Raw genomic sequence first — 24541 nt, forward strand, 5'->3', positions numbered from 1 at the left:
TTCTAAACGTCTCTTAAAACGTTGCAAAGAATTTTCATTCATTCCAAGGTGTTCTGTGAAAGTTTTGTAACATTTTGTGAATCCTTGTTTGCTGTAGAGGACTGCTTTGTTATTGTAGTCCATTCTGAGCCATCTACACCTTTCCGCAGTCAGAAGGCGTCCAACGGCATGAAGATGAGGACCCACAGAACCAGTAATTTACTCTCATTAACGTTTATTTTCCTCTGTTCATCCTCCCTTGCATGTTCTGTTCTCAACCCCGTTAGGACCCCGATGTCTCGTTGCTCGCACCAGTTGCACTTTCAATCAGGGTTTGGTGACTAGGTCTGTAACAAAACCTTGGGTTCCACACGGGCACAGTTTGAAAACCTTTGGTGTACGTGTGATATGATGTCATATAAGATTCGCTCTTGAGTTTCACCGATTGTAGGAGGATACATCACTCGTCCCCCCCGTCGGGGTTTCCGTTTCGCCACAGACAATAATCTCGAGGACAGGCAGCCAACTGAGGTTCCAGTGCTTGTTTGTTTTTCTGTTCTGAACGTCAACATAATGCCTGTCTAAATGAAGGTTGTACGCTCGTCTCATTGATCTCAAACATGCATATTTAATGAAGAGTGCTGGGAGTCTCGCCGTTGCATAGTCAGTTATTTATGACGGCATTTTTGTGCGTAATGTCTTCGGCTCGTGAGTCCACTCTTTTGGGAAAGTTGAGCTGTTGCTACCATGGCAATCGCCAGGAGCAAATGCATGTTTTCCACAGGAATTGCGACCGTCCGTGTGCGCAGCCCAAAATAGTCTGTTTCACTTAAAACGACTTGAGTCCTGGACTCATGTTTAGTACAAACAAGCTAAGCTGACTCAGCATGATTAAGCCACCGAACCCGCAGTGACTCAAATGGGTCACCCCAGTAGTGACATAACCGCAAGTAATTCTGTGTTCGTAGATGGCATTTGTGTAAACAACTTGAGTCCAATAATAACTTTTATCTTAGAACTCGAGTTGCCTGCTTTGTGGTGACAAGGTTAGACTTGTAATTGTAGGTCATTGTGTAATAACAGATTTTTATTGCTGCAAGTGGAATCTAAGGACTGTGTGCTTTGCGAAATCGCAAAAAGAGACTTTTCGCGATTATATGCGTGAGTAAAATTAAGAGTCCGCCTTTCTTCTCCTGCTTTTGAATCTGTCAACAAGAACCATTTAGTGTTCCTGGCGCCATGTTTACTGCTTTCTGTAAAATGGGATCGACAGGTTGGTTCTGCGAACTCCCTTGTTTCTGGGGAACAGGAGCAGAGCGTACAGTGTGTAGAGTCCCAAGTGGAACACAGATGGGTTAAACACTGGATAAAACTGCGATTTTTATCAAATCTGGTACAGCTAAAAAAAAATATATTAGAAGAAAAGGTTGCAGTTTTTCCAGCGAACACAACCGTCGCTTTCAGTCACGTTGAATTCTTGGTAAGTGGCATTTCTCATTGTTCGTAATAAGGTTGCTGACCTCAGCGACGTAAGATTGGTTATTTACATGCCTTGCAGTTTGCAGGAATGTTTGCCTACGTATTCGTGTCCTTGTATGTGTTTTTTCAGTATGTGTAGTACTTACCTGCAATCAATCAATAAATCAATCAATCTGTTCGACGTACTATCCATTCTTATCCAATTACCATCTGATCACATATAATCACCTTTCAAGTAATAGAACTCTCAGTTTTAATAACTGATGTCATACCTCGAAATAGGACACGATGAGACACTTTACACGCCCCTAGCGCTGAAGGTGTGAAGGATTTTCCAGTCTGTGCTGAAGGTTGTGAATATTAACAGTTTGAAGCCCGGTGCTCTTGTAAATATTATTCAGAAGTTCAGTCCGTACCGCAAAGAAAACTCTGTACCGTTACAAAGATAAACTAGTTAGAACTGTCTGAGGAAATGATCGCTGTTCACGCAGAGAAACACGCGAAACGCACGAATGCAGAACTCGGTGTTTACTGATGGTACAGGTGGTACATATAGTTACCACTGGACTCTGAAGGGGTGGCTGAAATGTACGAATATCGTTGTTGGTGTGAGTCAGATTTATCTGGACTCTTGAAGTACGTTTCAACCGAGGTCTGTTGATTACGTTAACAAAATGTGGGTACGGTGAAACGTGAAATGCCAAAAGTAGGTCTATAATTATGGCAGAGCTAATGAAGAACAAATATTCATAAAGTTAAGTCATGCTGCTACAGCCAACCTTGTGCTTGCTCAACCCTGAAGAAACCAAATGACTTCTTGTTATGTGTTCCTTCTGGATCGGAACCCCTCTGGCGCGATGACGTCACGTCATGACGTAAGTTCCGCAGTGTTAATGGCACGTGACGTCACCCGCTTATTTGCACTGTGTTACTGGGTAAAACCATTGCAGTAGCGTCTGCGGGGCACAGCCAGATATTTGGCGCAGAGATGTTCGGGCCGTTATTATTGGTCCACTTTTATGTTGTTGTTTATTCACAGGAAGTGCGTATGATAAATTAATCCGAATGTCACAATCCCTGGTCACTGTAAAATAAAGTGGAATGTGTGTGTAATTTCTTCTGTCACTTTTTTTTTTTGTAGTGTTCTGTCTGACGACAGGTCCATATATCATGAACAGGATCCTTCCAACCTCTTCAGGTTGTCAGGGACCTGCTCATACATATATACATTCTTGGCAGAGATGATCCAGAAGTGGTTTGCCATTGCCTTCTTCTGTGTGTGAGTGGAGTAATTGTTGGGATGCCACGGAGAAACCGGGGAAGCCCCCGGAGGAAAACTCCGTGATGCCTAGACCACGGCCTTGGCCAACACAAGTTATAAATTTGAGCACCACCGGGAATTGAACCCGGGACCCGAGGCTTACAAGGCTAGTGTTCTGACCGCTAGACCACCGTGGCGATCTGTCACTTTATTATATCTTAATTTTCGAGAGCTCTGTCATCCATTGCGTGTCCACAAACCAGAACAACATAGCAGATCGTGTCGTGATGTCCACTGTCATGGTTGTTCACTGATTCGCGTCGCATGTGCTATGTACAACACCTGGCTGTGTAATGACAGTGATTACACGCCGATAAGTATTATAACGTTTAATTTCCCGTGTTGCTATGGATATGGGTCAGTGGTAATGCTATAGTATTGCGGGTGGCCGTGTTTACACGCTCTGGTGAGATTCTGATGGCGGAATTCATTGAGGTAGGCACACTGCATCCGCTATCGCATACGTAGTTTATGCATCGTCATCTGGTTCCGTTTCTGTGGAATTTAAAATGGCCCTATCAAAATAGATTTCGTCGTAGTCGTTGCTTCGAACCCTGTCTAAGACATCAGTGTCTTGCGCTTAAGAACTTACAGCCGAATCGCTAAGTGTTACCTTGAGGAGCTTCTGCTACGAAAAGTTTCCGGAGATGCCTGAGTAATTATTTATTCCTCTCCTGAAAGGGCGACTCTACAAGATGTCTTGTGTGACAGTAATTGAGGATAACAGGCTGGTGGATTGCGTGATCACAGCTGCATTGTGAAAATCACGGCCTTCCTTAATAGCATTCCGCCTGCGTGCATGTACAAGTTTACTCATAGTATTAGCGTGTTGACTACTTTGCATCTCAGTCAATTCATGACCTATCTCAACTAAGCATTATTGTGGTTGCTTAATGAAGAAAAATAATAGCCACATGTTTCCAGATTTATAAAGTATAACTCGAAAACAAGAATTTGACTTTTATTCTCTCGTGATGTTTAAAAACGTCCGTTTGTTCACTCGCGTTATACGAGTCCATTTAATGTTAATATAATAACCAAAACATCTTTTGTATGCGAGTGATCTTTTATCTCGGTTCGTATCATTTAATAAAGTGGTTGGTATATTTGTCGACACTTTTCAATTGCAATGGGTTACAACTTCAAGTCACATGATTACAGCAATTTGTGAAGTGGGCGTGGCCTGTGTGTAGTAGTGTCCCTTACATTATCTTAAGCAGGTGAGAAAATACAAACCTTTGAGTAGCCGATCTCCTGATTGATATTCGGACTAGAAGTTTCCCGAATACAAAGCGAAGTAACTAATCTCTGAATAATGGCGATTCTCGTTTCTGATATGCTAGAATGTCTCTCGTAGTTAACGTAATGAGATCTTTGTGTTGATGTCTGCGTGTGTTGTCGTAAGTCGGACCGGCGGAGACAATCTCTAGAACTACGGTTTGCCCATCCGTGGCTTTGCTGATACAGCGAGATTTGTCTTCTAAAGACAGAACTGCCTTGATGTGATATTTTATGTTCGTACTGCAATGAATGCTGTGTGGACCCGCAAGCAGACACTAGCATCTCGGGGAGATCTGAGTCTGTAACGGCGACGAGTATGAAGATGGCTGTCTTCCGGTATGTTGCGCCGTGTGGTTTGTAGATCTGGACCGACGCCGCCCTGATAGTGGAGGTAGTGTCTCTGTCAGCTGCCACCATAATCATGGTGATGAGTCATCGTAACGAAGCCAGCATGTTTGCCCGAAACGTTGGTAGGCCTGTCTGCCTGCGAATCCACTCGGCATCACATCCCAGAACGGCGTCATCTCCTTTGATGGTTTAACCAGGGCGAGGTCTCTTCCTGGAGAGTGCAGCGCAGACAAAAGCGAACGAATGAATGTCTTTGCGCTGAGCTGGATTTTAAGCCACGTCTTAAGTGCGCTAGATCTATTCAAGACATGCGCTCGTTGGACCACGTGCCCACCGGGGTCTGCCTAGAAAACACACAAGCATACTTTGCTTAAATTAGCTCTGGACGTCACGAGAGATGTAAAAATAACCGAGATCTCTCCAAAGATCTGCAAGAAGTCGGCCAGCTGTCCTCAGGTTATCTCCTAATTTATCATTCATTTAAACAGAAATGCAAGAACTTTACATTTGGGAGCGAGTCGCTTGTCAGGTCGGATTGGGCCGGGAGCCAGCGACCTTGCTTGATGGCCTTGCTGTAATTGGAAACGGGCAATGCCCCCCCCCCCCCCCCCCGCATATACGTAGGATATCTTCCCGAGTCACCTTGACATCTGCATTTTCAAGGAGCATCGATACTCGTTTTCTGTGTCCAAGCTGATGATGACGTATAACTTAGGCTTTCCGGTTTCATCCGCGTCGAATGTCCAGCGTTTCGGCAAACATTGGAATTGCAATGTTTGTGGTTGAATGTATTTCACGGTATTGGTCGTGACAGCCATAATAGACCGAATGTTTGAATGAATGTAGAGTATGAAGCGTTCATTTGATGCTGTGTCAGATTTGCATTTAAACCTTTGAAACCGAACCTTACCTGAGTAATATTTATGAATTCAGTCCGTACAGCAAAGAAAACACAGCTCTTCACTATTACAAAGATCAACTGGTTAACGCTGTTTAAGGCAGTAATCGCTGTTTCAGTGAGAATCATATGCAGAGGAACTGATTTGAAGGGTAAAACATTTGTCTCAGATTTTGTTTCTGGATACCCGTTCTGTTTGTTCAGTCGAGTCCACATTGTGAGTTCCGCAAACGTTCTGTTTGTTTTAAGATCTCTGCCCATTGCCAAAAGAGTACATAATATTTTTATTCGGGTGCTTAATTTCGTGAGGTCAGATGCGTTTTGGATGAGTAGTGTAGTCGCTGTCGATTTCCTAGAAGTGTGACGTCACGCACGTACAAAGGTATTTGTCCGTATGTGTCCCTTAACGATATCATATTCTGTTATTCCGATTACAGTCATCGCGCATTCCAAGGTTCTAACGCAAGGATTATCAATCTATTCTGCACTTGGGGTCACTCACATTAATATTTTTTTATCGGCTCGCTTGCTGCGAGACTGTAAATGAGAGCAGTTTTTATTCAAACATTATGGAAATGTATTAAAACATTCTACTAAATTATGCCTAGGCTTAGAATTTCCAGAAAGGTTCGCATATTGCTCATTAATTCTCTTTAACTAAGTCATCCATGAGTGATTAGGTAATCTTTCAATAACAAGATTTGTTTCAGTGTCTCGACTGCCCAATACTGACGACTTTATCAGGACGTGTTTTCTGTCAGGTAAGTTTTCTCGTCGTGAAGGTGATAGTGGCACAAGACGGTTTGAGAACCCTGGACATTTCGACATTTAAGTCTTCGCGACCGCGGGTTTGAGTCCCCCGAAGGACATATTTATGGTATATATCTGACGTTTCTCTGTGTAGGTATGCCAGAGGTCTTCCGGTATGACGATTTCTCGTCAGGTGAGGCTTCCTAAACGTAAAGGGTTATGAATGGGACAGGCCATTGGTCACAGTTATTTAATCCTGAATAAAAATTGTTCAACTCAACGCCAGTAACGAACATGAAGCTAAGCATAAAGTCAAGAATATATTTTACAAATGGGAAACTTCATTGTTTGATAGCGGAGTATCCGCACAGCAATTTCCTCTGAACTGTTAGCTTTATTCTGAATAAACACTACCTACCGAAGTCTGCTAATACAAATATTTACTTTCGGGATTTTAGTCTCTGAGTTGATTTACGAAAGCTTTTTCAACCGGGCCTTAAATAAAGTTTAATGCGTTGCTTTTATCATGTTTCCAGTACCGCCCAGATTCTTTTTTCCCCGCGTACAGTGACCTTTAACTCTTGCCATTTTACAGCCTAATTTAGAATTTATAACCACATCGCCTGTCAAGCTATCACTAAACGACTGTTTAATAGAATCACTGAGACATGTTTCGAGCCTCAGAACTAGCCATCGTTGGGTGGATATGGTTAGATAATTAACAGATGTTTTCATTGTTTAACGTAGCTCAGTCAGGAAAGTGATTGGCTATTGTCAGGAAGACCGGAGTTCATTCCACTCCGCAGAGAAAGGTATTTTTGGTCTACTTAATCGGTAGTTATAAATTTCTTCGTTTGTCACGTGTGCATAAAGCAAGCAGGAGTTTTGATGCCCGGAAGATTGACAGAAAGTGCGTACAGCCGGAATGCATGTATGTAAACCCATGCTTCAAATGAGAGTGCCAGGAGGACTGGATGACAGCTCAATGATACCATGCATGTGTAATGAACACATTTGTTTGTCCTTCAAAGATGGCGTCATCGCATTCCACAAAAGAAGAGCGTACGACCGTGATCATAAATATGTAACAGTGTGAGGGGGAGGGAGGTGTTGGACGTTTAGCATGAAATTCCTGTATCGCCATGTTGTTTATGATAATTTCGTTATGAACAGAAGAGCACGTGTTGCCCTACTTTCGAGGTGGCGTGGTCTCGATGCAGCGTAGGAAACCCTGCAAGTCCTCGTTATTCGTCAAACTTTGAATCCGTCGAATTTTAGTCATCAGACATTCGTAAATATTACGTAAGAGTGTGGAATCGCGACCTGATCTTCGGTCTATTGGCAGCACTCCATTTATTTCAGAAGCCAATAGTACATTGAAGATATTTTGCATTATTTATTTACTTTTGCGATGCAATCAGCTGCCATGTCTGCGCAGTGAGTGAAGAAAGTTAAGAGACCAATAGTCACGAGTTCGGAAACGCGAACAGAATGAGAAATGTGGAAATTGATCTTTGCTGCTACAAGAAGTCCTCATTGAAATGAAGAAGGCTTGAATCCAACCACCTCTGGATTTTTTTTTCCAGTTGTAATAAGACGGGTGATTCACATCCTTTACGTTCGGCTCTATTGAACACAAATTAGTTTCTAGATGTAATTAAGCTAAGGGTATATTCACGATTATGATCCCATGAGTTTGGACGAAAAGAATCCGAGAAGGGGGCAGGTTTACCTACTTCTCTTTCCGGTATTAACGCGTTGAAGTCGAAACGTTAACGATTTAGTCCGGACCGCGTAGAAAACAACACGTTACCATTACAAACATGAGTGGTTAACATTATTTAGGGAAATAATAGCTGTTTACACTGAGAATCGTACGATTTAGTCCGGACCGCGTAGAAAACAACACGTTACCATTACAAACATGAGAGGTTAACATTATTTAGGGAAATAATAGCTGTTTACACTGAGAATCGTACGATTTAGTCCGGACCGCGTAGAAAACAATACGTTACCATTACAAACATGAGTGGTTAACATTATTTAGGAAAATAATAGCTGTTTACACTGTGAATAAGAGTTGTTAATTGTGGAAGGTGGTGGTATATTTAGTTACCATCGGGTTTTAAAGTGGTTAATGCAGTGTCTTGTAGCGCCCCGCCACTGCTGCAGGGTGTGGTCTGCTATGGGTGTGATAGTCTATGTGTAACAATAGATCCAGTCCACATATTAACATTCATCTTTGGGAGGGCCGAATAATAGCAGCACAAGTGTGGTATCATTACCACATGAACGTTCACGGAAGAAGCTATACCATATCCCAGCCGAGATGATTGGCAGTCAAAACAAATTCGCCTCTCCACCCATTCCTTTTGAAACACGTGAGGGAATTGTTACTACCTGTCTTGAAAACATTTTCTGCCATCGTTCTGATACTTTTTCTATTACTTAAATGTTGTCTGGTTACTACACCCTGTAAGTATGCAGACATTTATTCTAAGTAGTCACGAACAAATAAACACTTACTTTAAGAAAAATGTGAGTTGACAGAAATTACTACTACGAGACACACAGCAAATAAAAAAAAATGTTTTCTTCATGGGTAGGCCGTGAACTGGCTCGGCGATTGTACTCCAGGACTCGATGTTTCTGGCGATAATACAAGGCAATTATTCTGTTTATTTTTCTTATTTACAGAGTCTTCGTACTTTTTCTCAGTCCTTCTATTCAGATGCCGGGACAGTACCACGTGCAGGGTGTTCGGAAAGCCACGCACTCCATTTTGACACGTGTTACTGTTTGTCAAAATATAAAGAACATTGAACTGTTAGAAATGTCCACCGCGTTCAGCGATGCGTCCATTCACCACGGTTTAAATTTCTGCTAGAAAACTGACTGGCCAGACTGAAAAACTCTTGATGTTTTTACTCAGTCACTTCAGACGGATGCTGGGATAGTAAGTCCAAACCAGGCCCTCTTCTGTATCCTCAGTTCATCCTGTCATCGCTTGACCTACTGAATTCGCTGTTAAGTAATAACTAAGTGATCACGTTTAATTCTGGAAAATTTTTTGCGCCTTTCTTTGTTCGTGGTTCTACTTTTTCTTGGTTTGTTTCTTAGTTCGCTGTTCGTTTCTTGTTTCCGACAGCTGTTTTGTCCTTCTCCCTTCTTTGTTCCTAAGCAGTTCCCCTTGACTGGAGTCGACCATAAGGCGCTGCCGAGTGTCATCCAGCCGTTGAACTGTGCTGAAGTGCGTCCCTGCCGTGACAAATCCGCTGCCCCTTTCGTGCTTATTGTTTGTCTAGTATTTATTCTACCACCACTCAGTCGCCACGTCCCATTGTAAAAAGCAGTGACAACATGCACATTATTTACAAATGCCAGACGTTAGTTACTCAATTGCGATGGCAACCTCTTATTGTTCATGAATTACGTTGGTCCTCATAGACCCTTTCACTTTTTCATTGTCGTTTAAACCCTTGAACAATTAAAAGACCGTGACTAAAAGACACTCGCATGCAGGGATGTCAAAAATTGGAAAACTTTCTCGACTACAAATCAGAATGGAACGGATCATGTTTCTATTTGAGTGGTATTCGGCTTGGGGTACGCGTACCCACGGGGGTACGCGAAGACATCTTAGGGGGTACGTGAAATTTAAAAAAAAATATATATTATTTTATGATAAACACTGAATAATCAGTAATGTAATTAATTTAATTTATTTTAGATGTAGATTATACACCAACAACTTTGGGGGTACAAAGTTGAAGAGAAATTGTATCTGGGGGTACGCGAACAAAAAATGTTGAATACCACTGGTCTATTTCACAGGCAACGTTCGCTGGTTGTCATTTCATTGTGAATCTTGAAATTGTATTATTTTATATAATTAGACAAGGATAAGTAATGTATGTTACACTATTCAATAAAAATTTGTTAAATATTACTTTAGATTCCCCGTCGTTGTTGACGGGAAGTTTCATAGTTTATGTGATGTAACGTTGTTGATGTACTTACGGAATGAGAAGGGCCCCGATGATGGAAGCAGTAAGCACGCCCGAAACGTAGGCGACTTTATGCGAGATTACACCGCGCAGTGCCCTAACAGACATCTTCTTACTCGCTGCCGGGAGAACCGGAAATCCCAGTTTTTAATTTTATATTTTCAAAATGAATAATGACGACTCTAGAAATTGGAACACGGCATTGCTTTCTGTTTCTAGCGTAGTGGCGAGTGGCTTCTGGCACGTGTCCACAGTCTAATTGAGACATACACACGCCTAGCTGTTTTGAGTCATGCGAAGTGACATTTCGACTTTTGAAGCCTCGTGTCGCTGCGGATATAAGGCGTCAGCTGGCCGGCCGTGAAGTGAAAATAGCTGCATACAGTTCGGTGTTTTGATGGTGGAATTCTCTGTTTCCGTGAATAATGTTTGCTGGAGTGAAAAGGTCACTTTCTTCTAAAATAGATTTTGTGACGCGCTAAATAAGACACAGAGCACTGCTCTCACAATGCCAAATCGAATATTGTGGAAACGTGTTGTGTATGTTTATATATTTATTTTATTATTTATCATTTTTTTCACTTGTAGGTTTTTCTTCGTCCCTGTGAATTATATATAAGTCATCACAAGACAGTTTAGTAGTAATGAGTGATAAGTGACAAGCGTGACAAACAAAACATTAAGATTAAAACATAGCCCTGATGATGGAGGCAGCAAACAAGTCCGAAACGCCTGTAAACTTCTACCAGACTACACGGCGCTACATCCCAGAAGGCAGTCATCTGCGTACTGGAAGCCGTGAGAACCTGAAATCTCACCTGATAATAATTTTTTGTGTTCCAGAAATCGCCAAGGTCCGGTCGAGTCTGTTCCAGATAAATGGCACGAAGAAGGAACCTCTCGTGCTGCCCGATGCTGAGGGGACTACCACAACACTCACAGAAAAAGTTTACGTGCCCGTCAAAGAGCATCCAGATGTGAGTAGCGTTACGTTGGTCATTGTTCTGAGTGTGGTTGGCACCCCTTTGCTGTTCGTTTTGACAGCAGCTGATGTTACCTTCCGCATTTAAATTCAAAATAATTTGCATTGTGATCTGTGCTGGCGTCGCGATTTCATGATTCCTACCTCGCCCACCTGTGACGTAGATAGACAGCCAGCACTAATTTATTTCCCACTTAATGCCACCAGATGGAAAAAGTGAGAAATCCTACCGAATTTTGATCGGGGATGTCGGGAGGGGGGGGAGGCTTTTGTAGGTGAGATTTCATGTGCATGGGGGTGGCGAATGTCTCCTGGGATGTTGAACCGTGTAGTCAAGTTTACTGACGGGATAACTCTTCGCCTCGAAGATGGAAGCAGTAAGTACCTCTGTAACATCGGCAAACTTCCCAGAAGACTGTCATAATCGAGGATTTTTCCCTCCATTGCAGCGTCCAGACCGACTCTGGGGTTCACCCATCGTCTCGTATGACAGATGCCAGGGTTGTACAAATTGTGAAGCGCTAATGTAGTTTTCTCCAGCCTCCTGGAACTTCATCCGTTCCGGATTCAAATATTCTCGTATTCAGTGTGTGTCGATACCGTTAGATAGCGTGATGACCGTGTGTTGAATATTGTTGATAAAGAAGAGTTTACTTACATGAAATCCTCTTGTGTTCTTTGTTTTATAATTCGCAAACGTGACGTCACGTTTATTTAAAACCGAAAGTTCTTTAACTTGCGGCCGGAATCTGATGAAATTGTGGAGAAAAACATCCGAGAATTGTTTCTGCGTAATTTTAGCGTTCACGTGGTGGAGGCGTGAATCTTGACAGCTTGTTAGTACTTCGTTTTCAGAGAGATGTTCAAGTGTATCTGTAGTTTTGTAATATTTTTTAACTATGTTTGTTTTAGTCTGCTCTGTATTTATCAGCATTGTACGAGTATGTATGTCCGTCAACTGTAGGCCTACCAGTTATAATTGATACTGAGTCTTAATTGGGATGGGGCGCGTTACAGCGTAGGTTGTGATTTCAAATGTTCCTTCTCTTACCATGTTGGTACTTCTTCCAGGACTTAGAAAGTTGTTACATTAATAGAAGTTCAGAATCAGTGCAGTTAGGCATCTGAAATTTGGCGTGAATGTAAATCATCAAGACGATGGAGGCAGTATGACCTCTGAAATGTCGGTAAACGTCTACCAGACTGCACGGCGCAACAACCCAGAAGACAACCCTCTTCACTCTCACCGCCGTGAAAACATCAAATCCTACATTAGGCCCCCCCCCCCCCCCCCAAAGTAATATTGGCCTTGTTACGGGTCGCAGTAGTTGGCAGTGGATGAACTTTCGCAACTGCTAATTGTTAAAACACACGGGCTGCAAAAACTGAACTGAGGATCTTATTTATTTTGAGAACTGAAATAGTACCAACAAAAACTTGCAGTCGTATGACGTAATGGAACTGGAGTTATTTCAGGTTTTTAGAACATCCTGTGTTTCGTCCTTGTGCTTTTATTGGTTTCTTCAGGAAGTGTGGAGCAACGGAATTGCCGTAAGAATACATAATCGCAGTGAAAGTCTGGCAGTTTGAGTTGTTTTAGATTTTTATGATTGTGTCGTGTCATCGTCTTAGTTGTTCCCCGCAGAGTGAGTTTCGGGTAATTCTTTATGCCGGGCCCGAGGGCCAGTACGCGCCTTTCAAAGTATGCTTCAAACCACAAGGTTTGTTGGCGATCGTATTCTGAAATTCTTCTGGTACTGCCTTCAAGTATCTCCTTGAAACACAGTCCTCATTGAGAAGCTGATAGTCGTCATCTGGTTAACAAATTTGCTGCTTTTGTGAAATCGAACGTCCATTTTAATGTATCCTACAGCCTGATACCGGGCTTCATCGTGAACGAAATTAATCCGGTCAATTATTTGAGACCCATTTTAATATTATCCTCCCTTCTACGCCTAGGTCTCGAAAATGATCTCTTGCCTTCATGTCTTGTACATCATTCTGTTGTTAACCGTTTAAAAAAGTAATAATTCCTTATTTCTTTTTTGTTCAGCTGACTTAATTGAATCTCTAGATGAAACCATCTGAATCAAAGGCCGTGTTGAGGCTAAAATTTAATTCGTGAATGATTTTCTACGTTCACTCTGTCTGTGGAGACAATAAACAGGTTCAGTACGTCTGGTGTGTGATCAGCCTTGGATCGCAGCAAAGTAGTTGAGAAATTCTAATGGCCACTTAAGTCTGTTCAATGAAAGTGACCATCAGTAGCTGTCCTAATGGAACTGCAACACTTGAACTGCATTACAGTACATGCATTTTATTGCCTTTACGTTGCCTCATTGAATATCTGGCCTCCATATGTTTTACTATCACCCAGTAGAGACATCGTTGAGCTAAATATGGTGTAGATTTCTGTCTTCTGGGTTATTGCGCTGTGTAGTCTGGTCGATGTTAACCAACGTTTCAGAGGTCATACTGCCTCCGTCATCAGAGTATGAAGATTTCTGTCTTCTGGGTTGTTGCGCTGTGTAGTCTGGTCGATGTTAACCAACGTTTCAGAGGTCATACTGCCTCCGTCATCAGAGTATGAAGATTTCTGTCTTCTGGGTTGTTGCGCTGTGTAGTCTGGTCGATGTTAACCAACGTTTCAGAGGTCATACTGCCTCCGTCATCAGAGTATGAAGATTTCCGTCTTCTGGGTTGTTGCGCTGTGTAGTCTGGTCGATGTTAACCAACGTTTCAGAGGTCATACTGCCTCCGTCATCAGAGTATGAAGATTTCCGTCTTCAGGGTTGTTGCGCTGTGTAGTCTGGTCGATGTTAACCAACGTTTCAGAGGTCATACTGCCTCCGTCATCAGGGCGATGAGTATGAAGATTTCTGTCTTCTGGGTTGTTGCGCTGTGTAGTCTGGTCGATGTTAACCAACGTTTCAGAGGTCATACTGCCTCCGTCATCAGAGTATGAAGATTTCTGTCTTCTGGGTTGTTGCGCTGTGTAGTCTGGTCGATGTTAACCAACGTTTCAGAGGTCATACTGCCTCCGTCATCAGGGCGATGAGTATGAAGACAGAAATCTTCATAATCACCGCTGTGAGAACCTCAAGTCTTACATAAATATGGTGTCCTGGTCCTAAAACGAGTAACCGAAATAAAGTGCCGTGTTCCGGAAATTTGCATTGCATTGGAAACATGCTTGAACCCTTCGGAGTTTTGAACGCTCCTCGCTTCTTTTTCTTTTCTTTTTCTCTCTTTTTTCTTTTCCCCTTCGCTCTCCCGAGTCGGTCCGTATGAATTCTGGGCCTGTTTCATTTTGGTTTCAGCGACATGACTCACAACTGACAAGACTTGCGTCATTATGTGGATAGTTAACAATAGTTTGTCGCCGTGTAAACAATATTCATTGTAGTTTATTTAGGCAGAACTGAACTTGATCCAAAATGCTTCGCTCCCCACGTGCAAACCATACAAACCTTTGCGGGGGGGGGGGGGGGGGGGTGTTGGTCCCCCACAAGCAATACCCACGTATGTAACTAACGAATGGAAGTGACTTCAGGTCCTTTGCGAAATAATATCTTTTATTCAGTTCCTGCCAGGACGTGCTACATCCGAAGTCTGACGACAAGAAATTTGAAGAAAAAAAATATTTTTTTTAAATGGTGGTGGGGGGGGGGGGGCTGCACCGTACTGCCCACGTGGGGGAGCGATCCCATGTTGCTTCCCAGCCATGCGTCGCTATTTCGGGAATTCATCAAACAGAAATAGAGATGCATGATGGCTGCCGGCGTAAGCTGCAGTCCCTAATACCTCAACTGGGCTCATCAACTACTCCGACAATTTTCAATCCTGTGGCTTGTTCACTTCTCGTATGCTGTTGCCTTTGAACGCGTGTGCGACTGACTAATCGTGTCCGTTCGCGTGTATTTCAACTCGTGAATTGTTTAAATCTGGTGCTCGGTAGTTTCCCGAAATTGTCTGATTTTAATACCACCGCGCGTGTCATTTTGATTTGATACAGCTTTTTCCAAATGCTTCAAATGTGCCACGTTTTCAAAGTAAGACGTATCTGTTGGTTGAAGGAATTGAGGTTTTCACGGCGGTGTAGTCTGGTAGAAGTTTGTCGGCGTTTGAGAAGTGCTTGCTGCCTCGATCATCAGGTCGAGAACCTGTTATCGTACATGTTGGTTCTTGTCTGTTTCTTACATTCCGTAATTTTTCTGAGACTTGGCTACTACAGGATATATTTCATATGACCTTGTTCCCTGTGAGTCATTTCCAGAAGAATTCCCGTGGGATGTGATCACGTCCGTGTTTTCGCATTGCTGTTAGTTAGCGTCGTTACAGCGTGTTTCCCAAACAATCTGATTTACAGCTGAACACCTAAAGTTGACGTGTTTATACGTCTTGTTTCCACAGAACACTTCAAGTTTCTGAGCAAATTCTTGAGCATTAATTTGGGGTGGGGTGGGGTGGGGGGAACTTCGACACAGCATTTCATTTAATGATTACACTTGTTTACATTTCAATCCGTTGTCTTCCACCATGTCGTAAATTAATTTTATTAAGCGTACTAATGTTGAAGTTAAAAATAATTTTTTACACTTGTTCAGAGATTGATCATGTGCGTAAATATTCATTTAAGGACGTAACAAGTATTTGACGTCAGTGCTGTCAGAAATTTTGCAGTGTCCTTCTGTCTGATTTGTTGAAAATAATTTCATCCACTGAACTAACCCTCTTGTTATCTTACTCAGTTTCTCTCTTGGAAAGCAAGTCTCGAGCTCACGTTTCACCGTCTGAAACTCGATTTTATTGTTCACGTCTTTACTGTTGGGTTCTTAGTGTAGCATATTTAACGACGCTCTTCAACTGTTTGCGTTGTTCCGTGTATCGTTGCATGGTGGGATGAGTGAATATTCAATGATGATTTCAGTGGTGAGGAAAATCACGAAATTAATATATATTTGAAATAGTATAGTTGCGTCATATTGTGATATTAATTAAAATAATTATTATATTTGTTTACCGTCAAATCACAATAAAATAGTTTCTGGATCTCTCCTCTGAACCGATTGCTATTTCATATATGGTATGTTTATTTGCTATTATTTATTATTTTAGTTAATTTTGTTTTCTATATTCAATCATATTTCATTAATGTTTTCGAATCTTTTACTTCACAGACTGGTATAAACATCAATAACACCACCTCAACAATAATGTTATATTAATAATATCTAGACACAACTTCCATAAAATATACTGAGAAAGATGATAAAATTATAAAATTGTAAAAACTATAAATAATTGTAATTTGAGTTTAATAGTTTATAATTTACACCTGATGACGGTTTGATAAACCGAAACATGTTGTGAATGTTCCGATGTAAATCGAATGCTCGATATGGAACATAAGATGATAGTTTAATCATTTTAATTATCATATCTTACTATTTTATTGTGGTTTGACGGTAAACAAATATAATAATTATTTTAATATATTTGAACCGAAAATTAATCGCGTAATCTTTCGATACGAAACCACGTTGAGCCTTGGCGAAACATTAAACGCATAATGACGTTATAGGGAAAATCTAAATACTGGAATAGAACCTCCGTCACGGACACTTTGTCCACTGTAAATAGAGGAGATGCGTACGTCACTACATACAAGATGCATGTATTCTGACACTCTTATTTTAATCATTGTCACAATAAACCGGGCAGAAAATAATCCCTTCTTGGAGCAGAAATAAAGCCGATGAGTTATGGATGGAGAGTGATGGATGGACTAGTTGTAAATGCTATTCAGATGGATAGCATCTTGACAGGAACCAAACTATTGGGAACGCAAATAATAGACCTTACATTTCAGTTGTATCCATCGTGATAGATCGGTGAAGGACATACTTAAAGTGTTTGTATAAACTCCCGAAACTATTCTTTTCACAAACATTTCTATTCTTATTTACTGTGTTTATGTAAAATGGCACATGCTACATGACGGCAAGGATAAGTAAGGGTACGGTATAAATGCGTGTAGTGGATGTTGAGGTTAAGCTGTGTTCTTTCTTCCTCTCAGCACTTTGTGGCTAGCATAACGCTCCGTCGACTTGATCCCTAGTTGTTGGCCTTCCGGCTTCATTTTCGGGTGGCCTCGGGTTAGAATTTCTGGCGGGACAGTATGATCTCGCTGACAGTTTCTCGTGGTAATTCTCAGTCACTCGTACATACATTTTTGTTAGATCGTATCACCATGTGTGATGAATACATAATTACTACCACAGGTAAATACTGTTGTAATTGTTTGTGAACAGCCAATAAAAATGTGAAATAGCTGAGTGATGTCTGAAACTGGTCTCGTAGCGTTTTAGCTCGGCTTCCGGCTTGTCACTGAGGGTGAGTATGGACGGAGGGCGTGAAAGGCTAGCTGAGAGTACTTTGGCTCCTGAAGGAAGACTGTCCACGAAGCAGGTTTAATCTTATTACTTCTTCTTAATTTAGGAAAGTCTGCAGGCGCCAAGTTCTACATTCGGTCCCGCGCGAAAAGATACCATCTGACTGGATGCCGCTGTTACAGCGTGTGATGTAGGTCAGCAAACTCAGTATTGTAACGTAGTAACGCAAGATGCGTGACTTGAGATTGTTTGTTGTCCTGCCACGCTGCAGTGACTCTGGCTCCAGTTTCTCCCCTGGTTAAGTCTCCATCTGACGTCATCACAACAATAATGTCGTCCCTGGTGATGAGACGAGAGCAATGCGGATGCCCGGTGATACCTGCCATTCCACGCATTTTGCACCGGTGTGACGCCCGGAAGTCGCGGCTTAAGAAGGTAGCCGCCGGGATGAACCGGAAACCTGTCTTGAGCGGAATACATTTCTGGACTTACCTGTCACGCAGAGGCGAGAAAGATCCGAACCGTTTCACGGAATAAAGTCTGCGGTCTCTTCTTGATATCTTGTTACATAATGCGTCATACTTTAAGGCCTCGCCGATTAACACACTCAGAATTCTTACAGATGTCGTAGACATTTTTTGACCTTTTCTTAGTTTTCTTTCTGTCCACCATTTGATTCTTCTTTTGTTTTTCCTTCTTTCTCCCTACGTTTTCTACCCTTTTGTACATGAAACTACCTTTTTCCCCCTTTTCATTTGGAAAATGTCTTTGATACATTAGTTCGAGCTCACTAATCCCATCTTCAGGAAAATACACGCAATATTTTGGTGGTAATCCGAAGGGAAGATGCAACTTAGAAGCCATCTTTATTAGATAAGCAACTTTTGAGGAGAAGTATTGTATGCATATAAGGCAGTCGTAATCTCGTGGAGAGAGTTGGGGCGGGAGACGTGTTCAAATAAAATAAGGTGAAAATTAAATGAATTTAGTGTCAAGATAATTCAGTAAACTACTACATAATATTATCAGAAATTACGAACACATTCAACGAATGAAATAAATACATTCTAATAAATTAAACCACTGCATACGTCAGCATTGGGACTTGGTGAATTAGCGAATCTGGTGTAGGTGTTCAAAATGACCACCGTCAGCTTCGTGGCGCAGTTGACAGCGGAGCGTAACTGACTGACAGGCGGCCACCGTATTATAACTTGAATGCGTTTTTTGGGTCACTGTGTATACACTGAACATGAGGGAGCATTTATTAAGATTCGGTAGATTAAATACGAATATTAGAAGCGGCGTATTAATAAACAGTGTCATGTGGTTAGTTAATTAAAAACTGGATCACTTTTACAAGCTGCATACTGCATTCCATCTCATGGCTAATTGAAACTCCAAGACTAACAAGCTTTGCAATTACTGGATCCCGGTAACATTTTGATAGTTTTACGAACTTGCTTTCTGTAGTTGCACGTAGTGGCACATAAATTAGGGAAATTTATGTTCATTACGGAACTAATTGATGCTACCAGTTTCTTAATTCTGAGGCACAGAATATTTCTTAAAAACTTTGTTCAGTTGGCCAAGAAGTAACTTGTGTTTTTATTTATAACCCGAAGGTTCACCTCCATGATCTTAAAATTTTTAAAAGCCACTTTGCCTTATTCTGAGATATTTTAATTAATTCTGTAAAAATATACCTGTTTCTCTGAGAAATCTTTTTGTATTATAATTTAGTTTTGGTCTTCTGCGAGGTCGTCCGGCCAAAATATTTTCTCGTTTCCCCGTGCGTTCTATATACCCACGCCATAACAGCGTTTTGTAAGGAGTACAAATTTTTGAGCTCATTTTATAGTTTACTGAAATTAGGATTCGTAGAACAGACACCAGGGGTGCCCAGTGTACGACTCGCTGTTTGCTGCTTGTTGACAATCGATCAGAACTTATACAACACTTGGGTCTGATATGCCGAATAACAAAGTGCAACACATTATTTTTTAACAATTTGGCATTTTAATTGTTGTTTCCTGTATCTTAAGCTGCTAGTTGTTGTCATGGAAATAAATAATTTAAAGAGAGAGGCAAAATAATGTCCAATTAATACGTACAAATACCAAAACGTGTAGTAGACCGAGTTACAAAATGAGGACAATCTGAAGAAAGCGGTGTGATCAGCGTTTCTATTCGAGTAATTATATAAACCCCAGTTTCATGTCCGTCTGCCCTCGCAGAGATTTAAAAGTCCCGAATTTGAGAGCAATCTTCCATGTTGGCATAGTATTAGTGTAAGCAGATGTGACTTTGTTCTTCGTTATGATTCCAAATTGGTTGAACGCCATGGATACCTGAGACCTGAATCGGGGCTGCATTAACACCAAAGAGGACCGCAAGTTTTACGTGGTCACAGTGAGCGCAGTTCCATAATGGGGGAAGTTCTCACATTCAACACTTTTTCTTTTCTACGAACGCTCTTGTGAGAATCTCATCTCATGCGACAGGTCTACGAGACTTGAAGTGATCTTAAAAAAAAGTTTGGGGAACTGGCAGGTCGGTCCCTCTTCGTGGTTCGGGGAAGACACTAACTATTGAGGGTTTGTGCTTAACAGGGAGACGGAATTCGCCGGCCAGAAATAATAGCACCTGCCGTCACTACAGTCAACTAAAAGTCTGTCTATTGTACGTGTGGACCCTTACTGTGCCGAAGCTGGGTTTGCCGCAGGCCCCGATATAGAATAGACAGACTTTGTATTCTGGGTATCCGTTTATTTCCAGTCTGCCAAGAACTACCGAAAAGATGAAGGCGCATTAGAGCCTAAGACTGGCTCAGTGCGAGCGAATTGCCTGCATATCGAGGAGAGATTTGTACACTAACCTTCGTATTCTCAGGCTAATAAAAGCAGTGACCTAACAATTGGCTGGACATGTAGATGGATTGGGAAACAAATGATTACCTCATTTCTGTGGTGACATCTCGAGAAACAGAACCCAGAGATGGGAGGATAACATTAAAATAGATTCAATTGAATAAAAATTTTCTTGGATATTATCCATCGTCTAGTAAATATAAAACGTAAAAACGACGTTTCGGAGATGGGACTCTATCTCCGTCTTCGGGTTCCTACACAGTTGGGCCCACTAGATAGAGCTAATCCCCATCTCCGAAACGTCGTTTTTACGTTTTATATTTACTAGACGATGGATAATATCCAAGAAAATTTTTATTCAATTGACTCTTCACCATCGTCAAGAAGTTTTAGATTTGATTAAAATAGATGTTAGTTAAATAGCTTGTGAGGAGGGGCTCGGGTGGGACTGGCGGAGGATCTTGTCCAGTGGCGGGCTCTGACATTAGCGACGTCGAACCTCCGGGTTCTGACATTAAAGTAGGTGAGGCTTATCGCCCCGAGGGATTGTGAATGTAACCACTCACCTTCCATCTAGTGTCGAGATACAGAATGCGTGGAGGTTTTCTTCCACGCCCTTTGTTCGCCATCTCTGTGTGGTACTTGGCGGACACACTCCACACTGTTTCAGTGTGAAGAGGTGACGAATTTTGTCAGCGTTGTTATGAACAAGGTCTGGAACAGAATTATGCGAGTTAAGGGGATTGCTGCGTGCGTTTGTTACGTAATAAATATCAGCGTAGCGTTGGATAGCCGACGCTGTCCCAAGAAGTTCTTCGTGGTTAAACCTGCTTAATATGATCCTGATGACATTTACACATGTTTTGTCGGGATTGTGCGTTTAATATGCTAACGCGCGTCCTGAAGTGTTTCCTTATTTCCATGTTTACGCAATTTGCTGTCCACCACACCGTATAAAGGAAACAGGTTATGTACGCGTTGTTGTGAAGATTATGGAAACCAGTTTGGAAGAAAGATAATTATTGTCATGTTGGCACTATGTGTTCTATATAAATTAATGTTTTTGTGTAATAAACGCTCATGACAGTGGGCGAGAGGTTATGCCGAGGGTCATCTAATTGCGTCGAGTGGAACTGAAATTTAATAAACGTCGCGTTTCTAGTTGCAAGTTTCGTGTTCGAGGGGTCACCACTGAGATCTGTTGACAGCGGTCTTCTGGATGCTGTGGCCAGCGTCCGGATTGATTCTTGACCAGGGACTGACGGATGGAGTTGGTGGTTTTTGTCAGCCACTCCGAGAAAATGCCATGTCGGTATTTATAATACGAGCCCACGACAGTTTTGTTTTATTTCCCGATTTATAATTGACGTTAATAATTCTTTTCGACTCTTTTGTAAGTTTATGAAACCGAGAAAGCGTTAAATAAGCCAAAAACAATTAAAAAGTTGCGTAGAACAGTGTTAAATAGCGAACGTTCGTGGATCTTTGTATCTATTTTGTCTTGTTGCATATGCCCTGCTTAATTTGTTTGTGAAATGACTCCTTAAATGCAGATCCGTGTGTCCGTGGGGGTCTAAGACAGCCACGGCCTTGCCAGTCTCGTGTTGGTATGTTCTGGTGAATAAGGAGGCGTTGCGATTGACTGGTTGGTTGCATATCTAAGAAGTTGTTTTAACTGTCGGACTTTCGGAAGACCTTCACGATTAGAAGAGGCGAAAGTTGGAACTGGACTGTGGCGCCAGTGAAGAAGACGCTGTTTAAATAATGTCACAGTACTTGTATTCAACATGTTCGTATCAAGGTTGCTTGAGAACGTTCTCTCTCAAGACGCTGTCATCAGGGACTTCTGATGATACTACGGTGTTCGCCATCTGGTTCGTGGGTTGAAGTACTTCGCTTCGTTGCCCAAACGAATGACGTTTCTTGTTTCAAGTTTGGGTATGACCTCACTTTCCATCTTGTTACTTGTTTCATCGACTTGGTGACAGTTGAAGAACACAAGATACTTGGAAGTATTTGGACCATTTCCCGTTCGTCTTGTTACTTTTTATACCGACGTACCGGTAGAAACCGAAGGCTGGAAAAAGCTGATACCAAAATATGGCTGTCGTATGCGTTATAGCCATCATTTGTACTCACTAACTTCTGAAACACCCGTTAGAAGAAATAATTCGATGGACATAATTCTTCATAGGCTCACAATGTGTTGACTCGTGGTTTTTTTTAAACGATCCAAAGAGGGTAAATTTTACGTACAAGAGAAATACATAATTTCTTACACGACTTATGTATTAAACAGGTACGCAGTGTGATTTATGTGTCGGTTACTATCTAAATACGATCGCATGCTTATATGAAGGAGTGGAAGTTTTATACCTGCTAAACTGCGTCAACGGCCTTCGGGATCGACGTCACGTATTTCTGTCTGCATCTTATGCTTTAAATAACGCCTCATATGTTATTACTGATACTGAATTCCGACTTGAGATTTGTTCATATCATAATAACTTTGTCTTATGCCGGACACACTGCATTTCTGAGTGGGCATTTACAAACTAAAATGTCAGTCGAAGCTGACTGACTGCTAGGATGTTGCTCCGTGTAGTCTGGTGGAAGTTTACCGGACTACAAAGCTCAGTATCCCAAAAGGATGTTTTGTAGGCAGTTCGTGTAACTCTGGCCCGTTTAACAAATTATGTTCAGAATTTTAATGGATGGATGAGCTTAAAAATCTGTACTCCTCTCCCAGTATTGTCAGGGTGATTAAGTCGAGAAGAATGAGATGGGCTGGGCATGTAGCGCGCATGAATGGGACAAGAGGTGTGCACCGGGTACTGGTTGGGAAACCTGAAGGGAAGAGACCACTGGGGAGACCTAGACGTAGATGGGAGGATAATCTCAGGCGGGATCTATGGAAGATAGGAGTTGAAGGAAACTGGATTTTGTTGGCCCAGAACAGGGTCCGGTGGAGGGTTTTGGTTAATTCGGTGATGAATCTTCGGGTTCGGTAAGCCATCTAGTTAGTTAGTTAGTTAGCAACTTTGAAAAGCGAACACTTGGAATATTGCGAAAGAAACAAGAGATAAGACCACATATTAAAACTCTTCCTTAAGGAAAATAGAATTTGGGGTCGTGAACTGGATTATGCGGGTTTAAGATGTTTGTTTTTCTATTACCGTAGAAACATCGTGATCTGTTTCGCAAAATTTGCCCTGTTTTGTTATGTTTTACTGCGCAGTTTGAAAAGTACATTTGCGAGTTGTATCCGTCCCGCGGACCGCTGTCGGCGTTACCGGATTGGACCACGTCATCTGTAAAATCACTTCACTTGCTCACGTAAACGTACAGTGTTCTTTTTCAAGCGAATGTTATCTCCGCATAAGTCGCTTTCGCTTGTATCAGGAAACGTGTCTGGAAACTGCGTCTTTGCTTCTTTTGGCCTCGTAACTGCTTTAAATCACATGACTGTTTTGGTTTGTGGTCGCTTTTAAAAGGTGAAAAATAAATTTATCGATGAAAGTAGATGCCGCGTGTCGAGTACAATGAAGTTTGATTCCTACTTTGGAAACTGGGCGTCAGTGCCTTCGAAAGGCCTTCAGTGTTGTGAGTTACTAATATGTTTGAAAAACGAAACGGAATTGAGCTGTTAGCTTCACGCTCCGGCTGACTTTCTTCTATAATTAATATTACCAGTCACCTACCATCATGTGCTGGATAGGAGTGCGATGTTCAAATGGATCTTTCAGAACTGAGTTGCGTGGATTTTGTCCAGTGGCGGGCTTTTGTGAGCATGGCACTGAACTTCTGGTTTCATAATTATTATCTGCAAAGCGTATTTAACGTCGTGCGTGAACATGGAGATTAACTATATATGAGATTTGGTCTCACCTCGGTGAGGACGTGTTTTCGTCTGGGTTTTGACGCCTTATAGATTGCTAGATAGGTACCAGCGTTTCGGAGGTACATACTCCCTTCATCTTCGGGGCTCAACATCATCGTGGAGAGTAACTGTTTCGGAATAGAATTGTTACGAAATGACTGTGGTCGTCAGTCTGTAACGCTGTTATATTTTTTGAACGGATTTATAGGTAACTCAGTTTTGAAGGGAATACCACGCAACTGGAGCTTCAGATTTGGACGATATTTTGTGTGGATTGCAGCTGAACGCTTCCGAAGTGAGAGAGATCTTGTCGACATACATTGCGAAGGTAACGCGCGCTATAAAAATTCC

General features: G+C 41.8%; 1 protein-coding gene across 7 annotated transcripts in view; it reads left to right on the forward strand.

The window, feature by feature from the left end:
- how (protein held out wings) overlaps positions 1-24541 on the forward strand; it is a 143241-nt gene that overhangs the window by 66755 nt on the left and 51945 nt on the right. For all 7 annotated transcript variants that reach the window (XR_015537906.1, XM_022086684.2, XM_022086687.2 and 4 more), the window contains exon 2: positions 10907-11040. Coding sequence is in view for 6 of the 7 variants with exons in the window: in XM_022086684.2 (XP_021942376.1) it covers positions 10907-11040 (134 nt within the window). In the remaining variant the exon portion in view is untranslated. The remainder of the gene's footprint in view (positions 1-10906; positions 11041-24541) is intronic.

Source organism: Zootermopsis nevadensis, unplaced genomic scaffold (assembly GCF_977971745.1).
Source record: "Zootermopsis nevadensis isolate Lab colony 2312 unplaced genomic scaffold, Znev_1.0 Znev_ptg000030l, whole genome shotgun sequence".
Taxonomy (NCBI): Eukaryota; Metazoa; Arthropoda; class Insecta; order Blattodea; family Termopsidae; genus Zootermopsis; species Zootermopsis nevadensis.